At 52.4% G+C, this 16,665-nt stretch overlaps 2 protein-coding genes across 6 annotated transcripts; one reads left to right on the forward strand and one right to left on the reverse strand.

The window, feature by feature from the left end:
• Positions 1-302: 302 nt before the first annotated feature.
• Positions 303-4,645, forward strand: LOC102251838 (transmembrane protein 198). Of its 5 annotated transcripts, none has more exons than XM_014548112.1 (5): positions 303-915; positions 1,882-2,142; positions 2,722-3,303; positions 3,727-3,908; positions 4,028-4,645. In XM_014548112.1, the coding sequence occupies exons 2-5, from the start codon at positions 1,968-1,970 to the stop codon at positions 4,163-4,165; spliced, it is 1,077 nt and encodes a 358-aa protein (XP_014403598.1). In that variant the 5' UTR covers positions 303-915; positions 1,882-1,967; the 3' UTR covers positions 4,166-4,645. The 5 variants fall into 5 exon arrangements, with proteins under 5 accessions (XP_014403598.1, XP_014403599.1, XP_005876758.1 ...); XM_014548113.1 differs by having other exon boundaries at positions 3,748-3,908; XM_005876696.2 differs by having other exon boundaries at positions 3,751-3,908.
• Positions 4,646-5,544: 899 nt separating this feature from the next.
• MMP19 (matrix metallopeptidase 19) lies at positions 5,545-11,299 on the reverse strand. The gene is made up of 9 exons (XM_005876700.2): positions 11,074-11,299; positions 10,686-10,771; positions 9,649-9,779; positions 9,234-9,449; positions 8,574-8,819; positions 7,900-8,022; positions 7,182-7,346; positions 6,905-7,032; positions 5,545-6,486 (listed from the first exon to the last, which is right to left on the reverse strand). The coding sequence occupies exons 1-9, from the start codon at positions 11,161-11,163 to the stop codon at positions 6,076-6,078; spliced, it is 1,596 nt and encodes a 531-aa protein (XP_005876762.1). The 5' UTR covers positions 11,164-11,299; the 3' UTR covers positions 5,545-6,075.
• Positions 11,300-16,665: the final 5,366 nt, after the last annotated feature.

Raw genomic sequence — 16,665 nt, forward strand, 5'->3', positions numbered from 1 at the left:
TCGGCCTCCCCGGCTTCTGACCCAGCTGGCGAACCGCCCCATATAACTGCAGCTACCACGGCCCGGACCCGCCCCTCTGGACGCAGCTCCAGGCCCCCTCACGGAGCGGGGCCCGGAGACCACGCGCGTAGCAGGACCTGAGCGGAGAGCCAAAAACCGTGCACTCCGCCGCAGGCTGCTTTGCATCTCATTTGCATACCGAGCCGTTCGGCGGACGCAGACAGCGACCCCTCCCCCACGCAGACCCGGCTCGGGTCCCCTCTCTGTCGGTCCCTTCCTTTGCACACGCCTCTCTCGTTAGCCCTCCTTCCAGACTGCGCCTTACTCCGCAAGCTCGGCCACCCATGCACCCCTCGCCGGCGGCCCCAGAGCAGCAAGAGCCTCGGCCCCAAATCCCCAGTCCCGACCACCCGGTCCTCCAGAAGACAATACTCCAATTCTCTGGGAAGTGGGAGAAACCAAGGCAAAGCGAGGGGGGCGCCGAGACCCCACCTGGGGCTCTGAAAGCTTCCCATTGTCGAGTCATCGCCCAAGTATTCAGAGACTTTTCCGCAAACCTCTTGTGCACCCAGGACCCTTCCCTGCTATGGTGGGTGGGGGGGTCTCCGCTCCCAGCCTCAAGTAGTAGGCAAACTGTGTTCCCCCCACACACAAGGGGAAGAGTTGGAGGGGCCCGCCCCGTGATGTCACCCCCGCCCTGTCCCCTTCCTCCACCCCCACCCCCCCAAGCTGGTTGCTTTTAGTTCACGGGGCTTGGGCTACGACTTGCAAGAGTTTAGGGGGCAACGAACTGAGTGGCCTTGCGGGTACGGACGCCCGACAGCCGCCCGGACACCTAGGACCTCCGGGCAGGGATGCAGCTGGGGGTCTAGGGAAGCACTTCTACCCCCTTCCTCTCCTCAGCCTGGCAGGGTGGTGAGTAGTGAACACCCCCTCCCAAACCTCTCCTTGTTTGGGGTCCCTAGGCTTCCAAGAGAATTGAGGAGAGGAACCCCAGGGATTCCCCAAACCAACCCTCCAGCCTGTTGGGACCGTGATGTCCAGAAGAAGACAGCTGGGGGGATGTGGCTGCATCCACCCTACCCCCCTCCCATAGTGCCCCCCATGCCAGCCCCTCCTTGGTGTTCTCCTCGCAGGAACCGAGTTCAAGTCCCACTGTCAGCCCCCAATCCCCTGGGGGAAGGGAGGGATAGGACAAGTCCCAGTGCCCTGAGGGGAGGAGCAGGAGGCTACCAGAACCGATCTGTGGGCCAGGTGCCTGCTTATTCCATGGGGGTCCTTGGGGCTGGACTGGCCGGAGGCCCCTCCCCCAACAGCTCCATCTCCCACCAAGCAGAGGCTTGAAACCGTGGCAAATGTGGATTCCTTGCCCCAAACTCTTTTGGTTCCTGCCACTCCCCCCTCCCCCCTGGGGTTGGAGCAGCCGTCCAGAGACCCCACCCTTCTCTCCTCTTTCTGCTCCTTCTCCCCCTTTTATGAACCCCACCCTTCCTAGTCCAGTGTGGTAATATTGAGTCCCAGCTGCAGGTGGGGGCAAGCTTTCTTTTTGCAGCTGGAACAGGTTGCTGTAGTCCTATTAGTGCCCCTGAACTCCTCAGATCTTAGGACTTCCTACTCCTCCCGTCCCACCCTGGAAAGTTAGGGGGCAAAAAAAAGGTTCATCCCCTTATAAGATTTTCATGTACGTTTTCGTTAGTGTCCTTGTTGCAGAGGGTGGTAAAGAGACAGCTGGCTCCCCTTGACCCAATCCCGTAAGTTTTCTTTAGTTACCCCAGTGGGGCCATGCTCCCCCCTGAAATTGGGCTTCCTTCAAATGAAATAGAGGTACAAAGTCCTCAAAATTCATGGGCACCTGAGTTGCTGCCCCCTACTTCCTTGCAGGTTTCCCAAGCCCCTCAAGACATTCATGGATGGATGAGAGAAGCAGACATTGACCTCCCCCTCTGTGACCACCTTCTCTTCCTGCCATGGAGGAAGCTTTGCTGCCCCTGGCCATGACCTCTGACCCCAGGCCCTTTAATCAACAACTCCCAGAGCCTCCAGACCCAAGATGTGTCTTGGAACCCCAGGACAATCCTGAACTGGCACCTGCCCTGGTGTGTGCTCTTTGCTGCTGCTTTGGAATCATCTACTGCTGCTTCGGTGAGGGCAGAGCCAAGGTTCTGGGGGGCAGCTGCCCAAGACTGTCACCCTCAAGGATGCTGTTAACTTTCTCCTTTGCTCCTGGGCTACCTCTAGTACTCTATCAGGGAAAGCCTACCTTCAGTGTGGCCCATGCTGCTCTTGCCAGCTCTTCTTATTTACCCCCCCCCCATGCCCTCCAGCTGTGACCCCTGGCACTCTCGCTTGCCTTCCCCGTGCCTTCTACCTCAAAACTCCATTCCCAAATTATCATCCATGCTTCAGGCTTCTTCACCCTTCCCCAGTAACCTGAATCAGCCTAGGCTGATTTCTTCCCATCTACCATTCCTGGAAGGACTAGACCTTTTTTCTATACTTACTCCCCTCGATGCATCCATCTTATCTCCTTCTTTCCCTCCCATCCCCTCACAGTTTCTGAAAAGTTTCTGCCCTCCCTGATACTATTCCTTTCTGCCTCTTGCCTTGAGATCCCTGGGTGTGCTGCTCCTGTCTTCTGCTCTTCTGCTCACCAGCAGAGTCATCCCTGTGGACTCCCCTCAGCCCTTCCTACCCCTCAGTGCCTCCTGCCTCCCTTCCCAGGCTACCGCTGCTTCAAGGCAGTGATGTTTCTCTCCGGCCTGCTATCAGGAGCTCTGGTGATCTTTCTGCTATGCCACAAGGAGCGAGTGCTAGAGACACAGCTGAGCCTGGAGGTGAGCGCGGGCATTGCGCTGGGCATCGGACTCCTCTGCGGCCTGGTCACCATGCTGGTTCGCAGTGTTGGGCTCTTCCTGACTGGTCTCCTGCTAGGCCTAACCCTGGGTGCCGGGGCCCTGCTGGGCACCGAACCCATCTACCAGCCACCTTCAGCCTGGGTACCGGCTGGGGGGCTAGTGGGGCTGGCACTGCTGGGAGCCCTGCTCACGCTGCGGTGGCCACGTCCATTCACCATTCTGGGCACAGCCCTGCTGGGTGCTGCGGTGCTGGTGGCCTGTGCTGACTATTTCCTGGAAGGGCTGGCACTGGGCAGTCGGCTGGGCCAACGCTTGCAGGCACTTCCGGCCTTGCCTCCTCTCTGCTGGTATAGCTGGGTCTTGCTGGGGACTTGGCCGGCCCTGGGGGCCCTTGGGGCCCTGGCCCAGTGGAAGCTCATGGATGAGGAACATGGAGGCCACGCCAATGGTGAGTTAGTGCCGTGGTACAGAAGCAGCCAGCCTGTGCCTTCTCATGTCCCCAAGTCCCAGACTTGAGGAGGGGAAGGGGGGAAATACACTTGAGAGGAGAGAGGAGAATGGGGCAGGACATTGAAAGGAAGTTAGAATTGGAGGAGCCAAAAGTCTGGGTAAGAATGAGAAGAAAAATTGTCAGGGGGAATGGGAAAGTTATTTATTGGAGACAGTTTATGGAAGATAATGAAGATCTCAGGAAAGTCCAGGAAGAGAGAGTAGGAAGACTCCAAAGAAGGGTTTCTTTTAGAAGAACTGGGGGAAGGAGGGGATGAGGGGGAGACAAGGTTTGATAGAGCCAGAACAAGATCAAATGGATTTCTCTAGAGTGTGAGTGTGTTTGGGGGTGGGATTTGGGGTCTAAAGAGGCCTCCCTCAGTCTGTATCGCCCCCTCCCAAGCAGTGGTCTTGAGCCACCAGCGAAGGCATCTCCAACTTCTTCGGATCCGTCAGCAAGAGGCCAAGTGGCACCGGACCTCCCATGGGGTGGGGCTCTGTGAGGGCAGCTACCGGAGGCAGCTCCCCACCAACGCCCGGAGTCCTGCTGACAGTCTGGCTCCAGTGAGTGGTGGGGAGGGGCATCCTGGGAGATGGGGCAGAGGGCACATGGGGATAGTCAGGGTGGGACGGGGACTGACCCAGGCCCTTCCTTCTGTCCTCTCTGCCCGGTGCCCCTCCAGAGTTATCTCCAGAGCCTTCGAGATCGCCAACTGGGACCAGGCTGCCAGGCCACAGCCCCCCACACCATCCTGGACCTGGATTCCGACTATGGTTCCACTATACCCCTCACCACACCTTCTGGTTCCACCCAGACCTGACCCTAAACCTCCACTGATACCCCCATACCGCTAGCAAGGGCCTGGGAGCACTAGGTGGGCAGGACCTGAGCCCACAGGACTCACACACAGACTTCCCCACCTCTAGACCTGGGGATGGAATCTGTGCTCCAACCTAGACCAGACCTGTAGGGATAGGTTTCAGAGACAGATACAGAGGAATCTTGGGGAGGGGAGAGGAATGGACGTATGAGTAGCTACGTCTGTCCAATAATAGAGGTGCCCTGCTCCCTAAAGTAACCGACTCCCTAATTCCCTCCAAATCAAGGGGGGCGGGTGCTTACCCAGATAGCCTTTTCTATACTGGCCTCAGTGTGCCACAAAATGGTAAAATAAGGGATTTTGTTTCTGTAGGAACTGTAGAAAATCAGGAAGCCTCCTAAAGCACTTGATAGCTTTTTTTTTTAATGTGTTTTTATTGATTTTTAGAGAGAGAGGAATGGAGAAGGGATGGTGAGATAGAAACATCAATGAGAGAGAAGCATTAATCGGCTGCCTTCTGCACACTCCCTACTCGGAATCAAGCCCACAGTTGGGGCATGTGCCCTGACCTGAAATCAAACCAGCAACCTCTTGGTTCATAGGTTGATGCTTAACCACAGAGCCACACTGGCTGGGCACTTGATAGCTTTTTGATGGGGAGAAGGGCACAGAGGAGCTGCAGGATCCCCCAATCCCCAGGCTCCTCATTAGGGGGTAGTTGGGTTCCCGATTAGCCTTTCCCCCCAGGCCTCATAGGCTCAGCCCCCTTCTCCTACCTCAGATGGGGGTATTGTCCTCCATGGTGCTTCCCTTTCTCTTCTTGATGTGGGGAAGGACATGGGCAGTGCCTGGCTCAGCCCCCGCCTCCCCCAAAAGCTGGCTTCTTGCTCCAAGGAGGGAGCCTTGGCCTACATGCCGGAGGGTTGCCCTTTGCCCAAAGGAGCCTGGTCTTCGGGGCTGTATGGGAGACAAGTGCCTTCTCTGCCTTTCTTTGTCGGTGATGCTCATTTCTTCCTTAACCAGAACTTTGTCCCAGCCACTAGTCCATTCTAACTCTCCCCACTGTGACTCTCCCCCTCAAGTCAGTTCCCTGATTCCCCAGACGGCATGAAGGAAGATATATCCCTCCCCTAGGCGGCAAGGCTGTGATGAGAGGGAGGAAGAACATGTGAATAAAGTGGCATTAATTAAACACTGAATCAGGGAGTCTGGCCTCTGTTGTTGCTGCTCTTTTGTTTCTTTGCATCCCAAAACAAAGAGTTAGCCATACTGACAAGTTCTCTGTCCACTAAAAATCTGGTAAGGATTCCCTTAGCAGACTGGACTACTGTAGGAGCTACACACACACACACACACACACACACAGCCAGAGGGCGTCATGTTCAGTCCTCTCTTAAAACATGGAATTAGCCTTTATTAAGCACAAATGTGCCGGACACTGTCAGGCACTTCACATAGAGTATTTCATTTAATGCAACAACCCTGCAGGATTGGCATTAACCTTATTTTGCAGATGGGAACTCAAGCTCAACAAGGTTAATTAACTTGCTCAAGTCATAAAGAAGCCAATGTTATTCTCAAGGATTCCAAAACCCTTGCTCATTTTACTGGCCGTGCTGCTGCTGTTTTTTTGCACTTCAACTAGGAAGAACAGGACCCAAGTATTCGGCTTCCCAGCTGTTGCCTCCTGTCAGGCCTGGTTGACACCTCCTCTCTACCACTGTTTTCCAGAGAGTAGGTAACGCAGTTAGAAGTGCTATCTAGGATGAGAAGAAATGGATAGAGTTGGGGGCTGACCCAGAGCACAGGGGAATGGAGGCTAGAGCTGGGACATTTAGAGGTCTGAGGTCTATGGTCCATGTCCCTGCGGCAGCACCTGCAGTCCAGTGAGGAGATATTTGGTTGAGGTCTTAGGCCTCTGGGGGGATGACGTTGCCAGGGATTGTGTCTCTGGGTGAGTGGTCAGAGTTCAAGGTGATATCTATGGGCAAGGAAGTGGTACCCAAGGTTGTTCCTGTGACTGAGTGGTCAGGGCCTGTGGCTAAGGGAGTGGTGTCTCCACCTGATGGGGCAGTGTCTGGGATTTGGGGACGACAGTGCATCCAGTTGTGGGCGATATCTCTGGGATAGCCCTTCGCGACTCGAAGCTGCCGGTTGAGCTGCCAATACTGTTTGCCCTTGAAGAAGTAGACGTGGCCATCCCGCCAACTCATAGCAGCTGAGAGCTGGTCTGGCACTCCTGTAAACAACCTCTTGATGGGTTTGGGGTAGTGGCTGAAGTCAGTTCGGGCCAGCTCATCCCACTGCCAGTATCCGGAGCCCTAGGCATGGGGTAGGTAAGGAAAAGAGGAGCATGAGGAGACAGCTTAGGGACCCCAGATACCTACCCTCGGTCCACAGCAGCTGCAAAACTCCCTTTAGAAACAAGTCTTGCCGAAACCGGTTTGGCTCAGTGGATAGAGCGTCAGCCTGCGGACTGAAAGGTCCCAGGTTCGAGTCCGGTCAAGGGCATGTACCTTGGTTGCGGGCATATCCCCAGTAGGAGATGTGCAGGAGGCAGCTGATCAATGTTCCTCTCTCATCGATGTTTCTAACTCTCTATCTCTCTCCCTTCCTCTCTGTAAAAAATCAATAAAATATATTTAAAAAAAAAAAAAGAAAGAAACAAGTCTTAGCTTCTCCGTGTGAAGTAGCCCACCCATCCTAAGAAGGGATTTGCCCTTGATTTGAAGTATGTACCTTAAAGAGGAACACCTTTTGGTTGACTGGCCAATAGAGAGCTGCATCCAGGTTGGGTGCTATCCTATTCAGCTTCTTGGGGAAGCCAGGAGATAACTTGAAATTGACGTAGCGCCACACCTTGTCTCCTGAGAACATACAAGAACAAGTCACCTCTGTCTTCGGCTGGTAGTTTTGGTTCCTCCTTTGCACCCTCTCAGAAACTTCTCACCGCTCCCTCCCCTTTATGGCTTCTTTGATGGTAGGCCCTCTCAGGTACGACACATAAACCCTTTACCCTTAAAGAAGTAAATCCATTGTGTCCGAGGAGAGTAGACGGCAGCATCCAGGTTTGCTGGGAGTCCCTCCCAAAGAGCAGATGCTTGGAATAAGGGACCCAGCCCGGAGTCTGTCACGGTCCACACGTAGCTCCCCTTGAAGGCATAGGTCTTCCCCCGGGGCCCTGAGAGCACAGGTGTGTCAACAAATTAAAGACGGTCATCTCAGGCAGGCTGATAATTTTCCCTTCTCCCACAGCCTGATTCCTCAAAAATTCATCCAACTGTAGTTCAGTAAGATCAAGGAGGCAGAAGGAGGACCCAGAGTTCAGCCTCTCCTTTGTTGTTCAGAGCCATTGAGGGCTGGTCCGCTTGGCAAAACTAAAACCTTGCAGATAACTGCTCCCCCTTGGGGGACCTCACTTTCCACCCCAGTGGCTTTCAAGTTATTCTTCCATGCAGGTATAATACCTTCCCTAATAGACATCCAGTTACTATAGTTTTCTCCATCTTGCTGTATTTCCAGATGTGGCTCTTACAGCAACTGAGGTAAATGCCTACCTGGCCCATCTTTAATTTGGCTCTGAAGCCTCCCTCCCCGTGCCACAGGCCTCTTTCTATGCCCACTACCTCCTGCCTGCTCATGCTGTGGCCCTACGTCATTCCCATTTGTCCAGGTCTCAAGGTCAGCAGGCTGTCCTCACTGCTTGCCTATAGCCTGGAGGGGAAAGGCCTCACCCAACATTATGGCATCCAGTTCACCACTGCAGGGATCTGGCATAGGACTGGGTTCTGTGGGCACTTGGGGTACAATGAGTTCTGTCACTTCTTCCTCATCTTCTGTCTCAGGGTTCTTCTTGCCTGCAAGGTAATGTAATGCTGCTCAGAGAGAGAACTCTAACTCCTGACCGCCTCACTCCTCTGTAAGTTTGGCTCAGAGGCCCCATAGAGGTGGGGAAAGGGAATCCTAGAGAGTTTCCCTTGGTGGGAGGCAAGATCATATTGATATTAGCAGGAGACATGTTTTGGTTTGTAGGAGGAAGGAGGTTTGTTGGAATATTCATTCTTCATCCCCAAGAATGGGTATGAGGGGAGACAGGCCCCAAAGCAAGATTAGATGTGGAAGTGTCAGAAAAACAGTCCCTGAAAATAGAAGTTTGAACAACTGGGCAGGAGGAAGAGAAATAAGCTAAGCCATTTCCCTCAATGGAGGTTAGAACTGCCTCTTCAGACTTGAAGATGCTTATCAGATTGACCCTCATGATCACTAGGGGAAGGTTTCTAATCTATTTAGTGGTATTTGGATACCACTCCCAGCCCAGCCTGCTCTGGGGCAACTTCATCCATCAGGCACTGCAGGTACCGTGGCTTTTCAAGGGATTGTGAACAGATGTGAGAGCAAAATAGACTACCATAGAGAGCCTGGATCCCTGCCACATCATCTGGGTGCAGCTTGAAGTGGGGCCGGTAGCCAGAGTAGACAGGGGCCATGAGGGCTTGGGTATATCGGGAGTGCCCAAGCCCCAGGGCATGGCCCAGTTCGTGGGCTGCAATGATGCGAAGGTTCACCCCCTTGTAGGTCCCCTCAGTCCAGTGCTCATCTTCATCAAAGTGCACGCTGCCCAGCTCTGGAATGTCGGCATGCGCCAGGACCCTCCCTGGACAAAGGCAAAAGGTGGATAGGAAAGAGGTCAGAGCTCCTGTAATAAACTCCAATTACTCCATTCCCATAAAATCCCCCATCTTTGGTCACTGTCTCTTGGATACCTCGCTCTCTTCTTTCGGATTCCCCCGTCACCACCCAGTTCTTACAGGGATGCCCATCACTCTGCTACGTTTACCTCCCCACCACTCTCTCCTCTCTGGCCCAGTCCTCTCTGGGTTGTGCCTTGAGCAGCGTCCAAGGGAGGTGATCAGCTGCTCCCCAAGGGAATGTTAGAAGGTGGTTAGAGAGTGTAGGGGTAGATGGGCATAGGGATCAGCCTAAACATTAAGGTTCCAGAGTCCGTGGCTCAAGGGGACAGAGGTAATCTCAGAGGTCTGTTTGGTGAGAGCCAAGAGCTGGTACCTACCAGGCCCATCAAAGGTATTGGAGCAGTACGGGCTTTGGCGGCCATGAAAGGAGAGGCGGATGTCAGCCCAGCCAGCCTTCACCTCCCGGAAGGTGAGGGGGGCCACATTGCTCCAGTACTGGAAGGCTTGAAGCAGGGCTGCACGGGCCGTGTGGGGTGGGAGGGTGGAAGGCAGGTTCAAGATGCGGAAGGTCAGGCGCTTCTTTCTCCAGCGGCCTGGTTATGGGACCAGGAAATAGATTAGAAACACAAATCCTTCTGCCAACCAGAGAGCTCAGTATTCACTCAGCAAAGCTATGTAACAACCCTCCAGCCACGTGATGGTCAATCAAGCGACCACCCATTCAACACGGAGCTAGTCCAGGCTGTCCATGCCACCTCTGCCTATCCCCCCTTCCCCAGGCTCAGGCCTCACCCAGCAGCAGATATTTAAGGGTCTTCTGGTTGAAGGGGTCCTCCAGCCCACAACGGGGCTGACTCATGCGGGCCCTTGTGGCTTCATCCAGCTGACCTGAGACTGGAAGCTCAGATGCTTCCTGAAAAGCTCTGAAAAGAGGGAGAAGGGTAGGTCTAGCAAGGTAGGGGAATCTGGAATGACTGGGGATCTGAGGAAAGCTCTTTGGGTCCCTGCCGCCCAAAGTGATAGCCGAGAATCTCTGAAGCTGATGGGTTTACTCCCGTATCCAGTTGCCATAAATTGGACTTTCTCTTTGCTCTGGAGTTATGGCAATATTCCAACCTTACCTCCCCATCTCCAGGCTCTTACTCGGGTAAGGTTCTCCTCGGTGTAGCCTTCCCCCCCCCCCCGCCCCCCCCCCCTGCAATCTAACTTGCTCTGGGGGCATGTCCTGATCCCCTGCTCTGGAGACTCTCCCACCACTGCTCCCCCCTGAGGACCTGTCCTCTCTCAGACTTCTCCCCTCCTGGCTGGATACCACTCCCAGCCCAGCCTGCTCTGGGGCAACTTCATCCATCAGGCACTGCAGGTACCGTGGCTTTTCAAGGGATTGTGAACAGATGTGAGAGCAAAAAGAAAAAATGATCCATTGGATCCAAAATATAAAAAGAAAACTTCAAAATAGAAATGAATGATGAATTAAATGTCTACAAAAAAGGCAACAGCATGTCAACAACTCAACCCCAACTCAACTCAATTCATACCTTTACATATAAATTATACTTACTGTGGGATGTGACTCAATGTCAGTATTTGAATACAATGTGGAGCCTCCAAAGGAGTGTTTAGAGCCTCAGAAGATGCAATGACTGCTTCTCATCTTTGAATCCCCATCGCACCCCGTGCCCACCACCCTCACAGTGATGACCACCCATTCCCTAGATCCCAGCATGGATTTGGGCCAGGCAGAGGTGGGTTTAGGGAGAGGAAGGGACAAGAAGAGGGAAAGACCTTACAACCTCAACCCTGAAGGCATGCGCTTTATGATCTCTCACCTCAGAGCCTCCATGATATCTTCTGGCCTGAAGTTATCAGGTCCTTCTAGAGGCTTCTGTAGGTACCCATATTGCAAAAGGTAATCCTACGATAGAGGCAGAGGTTAGCAGGGTAAAAAAGGGGGTTAGTCTCAGGGTAAAGCCTCTAAGTGACCTAACAGAACCATGTGGATAGGAGGGGACAGACGTGGAAGATTAAAGGAGAGGCACCTTAGGAAAGGGGCTCCGGTGGAACAAGAGGGAGGAGAGGAGGATGGGCAGGGATAGATCATGGAGTTGAGGAAGGGAAAGGCAGGCAGGTTGCGATCAGGAGGGAGGCTTGGATGGGATATGGAACAGCACCCTCATTCCTCCCCTGGCTGAGGTCCCTCTTGCCCAGGGGACTCACCACTGCTGCCTCCTTCTCTGCAGGCCCCAGGGCCCGGCCTGTGACTGTCAAGGGAAGCAGGAAGCCCAGCCACAGCGGCCGCCAGTTCATGGTCCCACCACACAGGAGCTCCAGAGGCTGACTGTGGCCCCTGCCCTGAAATTTCTGGGAGCCTGAGGGCGCAAGGATGGGGGGCAGGGGCACTCTTGCCTCCAGTTCTTTGCACTTTCTAGTCTCTGGTCCTCTTTATAAAACATCAGGGGAACTGGGGGGAGTGGCGGTGGGAGGTGACTCAGCCCAGAGATATGTTGTAATTCACCATTAACCCCTGCCCTGCCAGCGGGCAGAGTCAAGAAGATCCCCCAACCAGGCCCAGAGTGTTCTGCTGCAGGTAGGAAGACTTTTCATACTGTTGGGGGCGGAGGGGGGGCGCATTTTAGAAGGATGAGAAGCAGAATCTCTGCAGAGACTAGGGATCGGGACCACGGCCACCCCCTGGAGCTGGATGTTCCTATGCCCCAGCAACCCTGGGGCAGCAAACTCCTCATCTTCAACCTTCATGCCCCCCTGTCTCCTCTGGAATGGGGGGTGAGGGGGTGGAGGTGGGGAGGGAGGTGAAGCTAAGAGGTAGAAAGCAGCTTAGGTGCTTGGATTTCAGGTGAAGGAATCAAGGATGAGGTCTTAGATATTTTTTGCCCCCAAGACCAAGTTGGAAATTTATGTTTGTTTGTATTTTAAATATATTTTTATTGATTTCAGACAAGAAGTGGGAGGGAGAGAGAGAGACACCAGTGATGAGAGAGAATCATTGATTGGCTGCCTCCTGCAGGCCCCCCACTGGGGATCGAGCTCGAAATTCCGGGCCTGTGCCCTTGACCAGAATCAAACCAGGGACCCTTCAGTCTGCAGGCCAACGCTCTATCCACTGAGCCAACCAGGCTAGGGCAGTGGTCAGCAAACTCATTAGTCAACAGAGCCAAATATCAACAGTACAACGATTGAAATTTCTTTTGAGAGCCAAATTTTTTAAACTTAAAGTACATAGGTAGGTACATTGTTATTAACTTAATTAGGGTACTCCTAAGCTGGCCTTTGCTAAAAACGTCCTCAATCTGATTGAGGTACGTTCGCTGAGGTCGACCCCTTCCAACTCTCCCATCCACACTCGTCTTGTACACTTGTTTCGTCTATCTCCTTTCGTTCACCCTCTCTATATGTCCAAACCATCTCAACATACCTTTCTCAATCCTCGACACTACATCTTCTTTCACTCCACAACGAAAACCGACTTCCGCGCATGGGCCACAAAGTTTGAATGGCACTTTACTTGTGCTCCCGCATGTGGTATTTTGTGGAAGAGCCACACTCAAGGGGCCAAAGAGCCGCATGTGGCTTGCGCACACTGGCCAGGGCACCACTGGCTAGGGCCCAAGTTTGAAATTTAAATGCTCTTGAAGCCGACTTGTGTCTGCTTTCATAAAAAGTCATGATTTCAAGAACTGAATGAGCCTGGTATGGAGGTAGGGGTTCACAAGGGCACAAAGAAGTAAAGGGCAGGAGACTGTGCACAGGGAGCTTCCAGAGAGGGTAAGGGCAGCCCAAGTGCCTGAAATGAGGGGAACCAGGATGCCAGTCAGGAGGTGCCCATCCTAAGGGTCATGGGGCTGTGGAAAGGTTCGCTGAGAAGGCAGACTTTTTTTTTGTAATTTATCATTATTGTTGAAAGTATTACAGATGTCCTCCTTGTTTTTTTCTTGTTTGTTTGTTTGTTTCCCATTGAGCCCCTCTTCCCTACACCCGTCCCTCCCAAGCCTTCGCCACACTATTGCCTGTGTTCATGCATAGAACTTCCCCAGTCTATTTCTCCTCCCCCCACCTTGAGAGGGCAAATTTTGGAGGCTGCCTATGAGCTGGTTGGGGTGAAAGGGTACTGAGGGACAGGGACAGTGCAGTCCTGGAGTAAAAGTGTAGAGCTGAGAAAAGCCAGCTGTGCTCATAAGTGCTGAGGGTTTGTACTGCACATTCACACTGAGTCCCTAGTGCCTACCCCAGGCTAGCTTAATCCTTCAGGTGGTGCTTAATAAATCTTTGTCAATAAATGATCAGGGTGGGAACCAGAGTTTTGAAAGTCCTGAATGCTATATAAGGAAGAGGGGGGAAGTTACATTTTAGAAACCTACTTTGTGTTATTTGAGTTCTATTATCTCATTTAATTCTCACAACCCTCTTATGAGAGAAGAATAATTCTGGCCATTTTTTAGGAGAGAAAATGGAGAGCCAAAAAGAGAAACATGACTAAGGACATGGAGCTCCTAATTGGTCTGGCCTGTATTTGAACCCTACTGCTGACTCCATAACACATGTACACTGATGCTTAGAGCTTTCTTGTTTTGTTTTTAATTGGTGAGAGAGAGAGAGAGAGACATCAATGTGACAGAGATACATTGATCAGTTGCCTCCCGCCCGTGCCCCAACCTGGGATCAAACCTGTAATCTAAGCTTGTGCCCTGACCGGGTTCAAACCCGTAATCTTCCAGTGCATGGGATGATGCTCCAACCAACTGAGCCACACTGGCCAGGGCTAGAGCTTTGTTCTTTAAGTGTTTAGGAGCCAGGGAAGGCTCCACTGTCAATTAAGCATTACACAACATTTGCATACCATTCAAATGCACTGGGAAGTAGTGATAGGAATGGGGGAAAGGTTACTAAACTCACATTCTCAGTAGACTCCAATTTTGAGCCCTCCCCCACACCCCAGCCTGAAAGGCGGATAGACTATAGGGGAACACTTAACACCGCAGGATGGAGGTGGGGGAGACTCCTGACTCATATTGTTGCCCTCAATGATGCTGGTCACCTTCATCCACCCAGCACCCAACTGGGTAACAATCAGGTGACTAAGTCCCAAATGGCCAGTGACCAGCAAGGGAGGACAGAGAGCCTCTGACTGATGAGTCACAGAGGCCATGACTGTGGAAAGGTTGATGAGCCCATCACTAAGGTTGATGCCCCCAGGAAATGATGGAATTGGGGGACCAGCTCATGCTCAGCCCCTACAGGGCTCTTTCCTCACCCTGCCCATCTGTTCCTCTTTTCCACACCCCACCCCTCAGTCCCTCTGCTTTTGAACAAGACATGAACCAATTGAAAATGATAATATTGTTCTGATTAAAGTTTCTTTGTGTGTGTTTTTCTGAATAAAGGTTATTCATTGCTCACTGTAGTAAATTTGGAAAATACCAAAATAAACAAGGAAGAAAATGAAGATCACCAGTAAATTCTACACAGAAGAGAACTACTAGTAACTTTGATGCAGTTACTTGGAACTGTGACCCTGAGTTTGGCTCCAGCTCTGCCTGCCCAGGCGCAGCCCCTGGAAACTGGCTGGGGTGGAAGAGAAAGCAATAGAAAGTAGTTAGGATCATGGGGGAGGGTCAGGAGCTGAGGGTGGTGGAGGCGAGAGGAGAATACAGACAAGGAGGATATACAAGGAAAAGGAGTAAATTCAGGTGAAGGTGATAGCAGATTACTCCCCCAGGCACCTCATATAAGAAAAAAAACCCATCGGGGATGTTTAGGACGGTGTGTGTTAGTGAGAGAGATGGTGGTTATCATGAAAGGTGACAGAGGGGGCACTCCGGCCTCCGGAGACCCTGGGGGATAGAACCACATTCTAGATAGTAAGAATCCGGGAGAGAATAGAGGATAATAGTGAAAGCTGCCAGATAATTTATTGGTTTATTTATTTAAATCTCAGCAACAATTCTAAGGGCTGGTATTATCACCTATTTATAGAAAAGGGGGGAAAAAGAGTCTCTAATAGGTTGTTTTGGGTCACACAGCAAGAAGCAGCAGAGCCTCAGGCTCAAGCTATGATCTTCCCCCCTCCCTTTCCCTGCAATCCCCCCCGGGCACCCAAACAAAAGCCCCTGGAGCCGGGAGCTGCAGGCAGGGCGTAAGTACAAGGACTGCATGACTAAGTCTGTCCCCATAATGGCGTCATGACCACCCCTCTGCCAGCCCCCAGCCCCTGAGCCAGGCTGACCCAGCTCTTTTTCCCTCTGATTTGTCATCTCTCACTGGGGGAGCTGGGGGGATGTGTGTGAAGGGTCAGAACGTGTGGTCTGCCTGCCACAAAAAGAGAACTTGATTCCATGAGAGAAAGAACTCCGGGGTTCTTTGGCTGTCTTGCTCCCTTCCTGCAATCTGGTTTCCCTCTCTGCCCACAGAAGAATGTGTATAGAAATATTTTTAATTATATATGTTAAACTGTCACGGGAGGGATTAGGTTAGAATCTGAGAGTATGTTCTAATGATCAGAGGCTATGGGGCTATGGGTGGAGGGCAAAGGTTTGTAGAGATCTCTAAGCCCAAGAGAAGCCAATCTCTACACTGTCACCCGCCCCCTCTGACAGACACCCTTACTGGAATGGGGTGGCCTGAAGGGCTACATCCTGGTTTTTAAAGGGCAAGTCTGGGTCCTGAAACTGGAAACGGGATGTGAGAAAAAGCTAAGTTGTAACTGAGTTAAGGCCAGCGTGCTCTTGATCTAGAGACGCTGGTTTTCTCCTCAGGGAGTCAGGATAAAGGGAACTTTCCCTGGCTGAATGGGATTGAGTTCTCTCCAAGCCACTCACTCTGGAAACGTTGGTTTTTAAGAAGAACTCCGCCCACATACATGCACTTCTTTAATTAGTCATGAATTCCTAGAAGCCAGATGGGAAGTCATGGCCGGGATTGTGCGCAGCTGGAACTGGTTAGAGACCAGGGAAGTGGGAGGAGTTTGGGGATGGCTCAGGCCTGGGCCAGCACATTCTGTTCTCAGGATACACCAAACTTGGTTGAGGACCCCCCATTAAGGACACTTTCTGGGGCCCTGCTTTGAACTGGTTTAATTGAAAGAACATCAGACCCAATTCTTAAGTTCTCTGGTTCTTGTCAAAGTGTGAAGAGGGCCAAGATCTGCTTTCCTTCTCCAATTCACAGAAAGGGGTGTTATCCCACAAGACTCCCCTGGAGATTGCTGTAGGCTTCTGCTGGTGGTCCCATAACGCAGCAGAGTGCCAAAGGGATGCATGCAGGGATAAATTCTAGCATCAGAAACAAGGAAGGTAAGAGAAACCAAGATGGCAGCATAGGTAAACACCTGAAATTGCTGCCTCGCACAACCACTTCAAAAATACAACTAAAAGACAAAACAGACATCATCCAGAACCACAGGAAGGCTGGCTGAGTGGAAATTCTACAACTAGAGGGAAAGAGAAAAGCACACTGAGACTCAGAGGAGGTGCGGGAAGTAAAGTGCAGAGGTACGGAGGCGCACGCGGAAAGGGCTGGCAACTGAGAACGCTGTTGTCTTTTTCAATCGGGAGGGAGTCACAAGCTCCCAACTGCTCTGAACTCCAGTTCCGGGTGAGTCTCTGGGGACCCAGACTCATACGGGGAGAAACTGTCTGGCATCGGCGAAACTCGAGGGCGGCTTTCTTTCAGAGGTGCTTGCAGCGATTACCGCAGGACACTGAGACCCGGGGCCTCTTAGGGCAGGACTGAGGATCAGCCATAGCTGTTTGCTCGGCCCTGTTGATTCCCTAAGACCCTGCCCCACCCAAGCTG

The sequence above is a fragment of the Myotis brandtii genome, unplaced genomic scaffold (assembly GCF_000412655.1).
Source record: "Myotis brandtii unplaced genomic scaffold, ASM41265v1 scaffold496, whole genome shotgun sequence".
NCBI lineage: Eukaryota > Metazoa > Chordata > Mammalia > Chiroptera > Vespertilionidae > Myotis > Myotis brandtii.